Source organism: Perca flavescens, unplaced genomic scaffold (assembly GCF_004354835.1).
Source record: "Perca flavescens isolate YP-PL-M2 unplaced genomic scaffold, PFLA_1.0 EPR50_1.1_unplaced_scaf_22, whole genome shotgun sequence".
In the NCBI taxonomy this organism is placed as follows: Eukaryota; Metazoa; Chordata; class Actinopteri; order Perciformes; family Percidae; genus Perca; species Perca flavescens.
The window spans coordinates 42,501-45,000 of NW_021166648.1; the positions used below are offsets into that span (position 1 = coordinate 42,501).

The following is a 2,500-nucleotide window of genomic DNA, read 5'->3' on the forward strand; positions in this document are numbered from 1 at the left end:
CTGTCTGGCTCTCTCTCACTCTTTTGCTCTCTGTTTCTCTCTCTCCTTCTCTCTCTCTCTGTCGCTCTGTCTCTCTCTCTTTCTCTGTCTCTCTCTCTCTCTGTTCTCTCCCTCCCTCTCCTCCCTCTGTTCCCTCCCTCTGTTCCCTCCCTCTGTTCCCTCCCTCTCCTCCCTCTGTTCCCTCCCTCTGTTCCCTCCCTCTGTTCCCTCCCTCTCCTCCCTCTGTTCCCTCCCTCTCCTCCCTCTCTCCTTCCTCTGTTCACTCAGTCTGCAGATCACAGTCAGTGTGTTAACACAGACCCAGTCTGCACAGTTTAGTTCAGAGTAGCAGCCGTCTAGCAGCAGTTTGCCTCAGTTCTTCATCATGAAGTCTTTGAGCCTGTGTGTGTCTCTGGTTCCTGTTCTGGTTCTGGTTCTGGTCCCGGGTCTCTGGGTCCGGGTCTCTGCAGCTCCTGGTTGCGGCCCGTGTGACCCGGGTCAGTGCGTGGGTCTCCCGGCGGCTGGCTGCGCAGCGGGATCTGTCCGGGATTCGTGCGGCTGCTGCTCGGTGTGTGCCGCCGCCGAGGGAGAGCCGTGTGGTGGGCGCCGGGCGGCAGCACGCCGCTGTGGCGCCGGGCTGGAGTGCGTCAGAACTGACGAGGACAAGAAGAAGAAGCTGGGAGTGTGTGTCTGCAAGAGCAACTACGAAGTCTGCGGCAGCGATGCGCTGACGTACAGCAACGGCTGCGCACTGCGTAGCGCCAGCCTGGCAGCCGAGAATCAGGGCAAAGAACCAATCAGCATCCAGAACAAAGGCCGCTGCCCCACAGGTGAGTCTGATGTCACACAGCTGACACCCATAAATATATATATATATATATATATATATATATTGTAATCCATAACTTGTGTCTTTCATCTCATGAACTGATTGTTATATAGTCAAACAGATCTGTAACTTCCCGGGCGGAGCTCGTCTGTCTCCATTTATCAGAGCAAAGTCAGTCACTGCAGCAACAGACCGTAATAATATAACATCTTTATTTATATATTCTTCATTTACAACAACATACCGTAATAATGTCTTTATTTATATATTCTACATTTACAACAACATACCTTAATAATATAACGTCTTTATTTATATATTCTACATTTACAACAACATACCGTAATTATATAACGTCTTTATTTATAATAATATAACATCTTTATTTATATATTCTACATTTACAACAACATACCGTAATAATATAACATCTTTATTTATATATCCTACATTTACAACAACATACCGTAATAATATAACATCTTTATTTATATATCCTACATTTACAACAACATACCGTAATAATATAACGTGTTTATTTATATATTCTACATTTACAACAACATACCGTAATAATATAACATCTTTATTTATATATCCTACATTTACAACAACATACCGTAATAATATAACATCTTTATTTATATATTCTACATTTACAACAACATACCATAATTATATAACGTCTTTATTTATAATAATATAACATCTTTATTTATATATTCTACATTTACAACAACATACCATAATTATATAACGTCTTTATTTATAATAATGTAACATCTTTATTTATATATTCTACATTTACAACAACATACCGTAATAATATAACATCTTTATTTATATATTCTACATTTACAACAACATACTGTAATAATATAACATCTTTATTTATATATTCTACATTTACAACATACTATAATAATATAACATCTTTATTTATATATTATACATTTACAACAACATACTGTAATAATATAACATCTTTATTTATATATTGTACATTTACAACAACATTCCATTATAATATATAACATCTTTATTTATATATTATATATTTACAACAACATTCCATAATAATATAACCTCTTTATTTATATATTATACATTTACAACATTCCATAATAATATAACATCTTTATTTATATATTATACATTTACAACAACATACTGTAATAATATAACATCTTTATTTATATATACTACATTTATAACAACATACTGTAATAATATAACATCTTTATTTATATATTATACATTTACAACAACATACCGTAATAACGTCTTTATTTGTATCTTCTACATTTACATCAACATACCGTAATACTATAACATCTTTATTTATATATTCTACATTTACAACATACCGTAAATATATAATATCTTTATTTATATATTTTACATTTACAACAACATACCGTAATTATATAACTTCTTTATTTATAATAATATAACATCTTTATTTATATATTCTACATTTACAACAACATACTGTAATAATATAACATCTTTATTTATATATCCTACATTTACAACAACATACCGTAATAATATAACATCTTTATTCATATATTCTACATTTACAACAACACACCGTAATAGTATAACGTCTTTATTTATATATTCTACATTTACAACAACATACCGTAATAATATAACATCTGTATTTATATATTCTACATTTACAACATA

The 2,500-nt window shown here is 33.5% G+C and overlaps 1 protein-coding gene across 2 annotated transcripts in view; it reads left to right on the forward strand.

Moving 5' to 3' along the window:
• The first annotated feature begins 255 nt into the window (after nt 1–255).
• The window catches only part of igfbp7 (insulin-like growth factor binding protein 7), a 24,857-nt gene continuing 22,612 nt past the window's right edge, over nt 256–2,500 (forward strand). For both annotated transcript variants that reach the window (XM_028572621.1, XM_028572622.1), the window contains exon 1: nt 256–809. In XM_028572621.1, the coding sequence (XP_028428422.1) occupies nt 365–809 (445 nt within the window). In that variant the 5' untranslated portion in view covers nt 256–364. The remainder of the gene's footprint in view (nt 810–2,500) is intronic.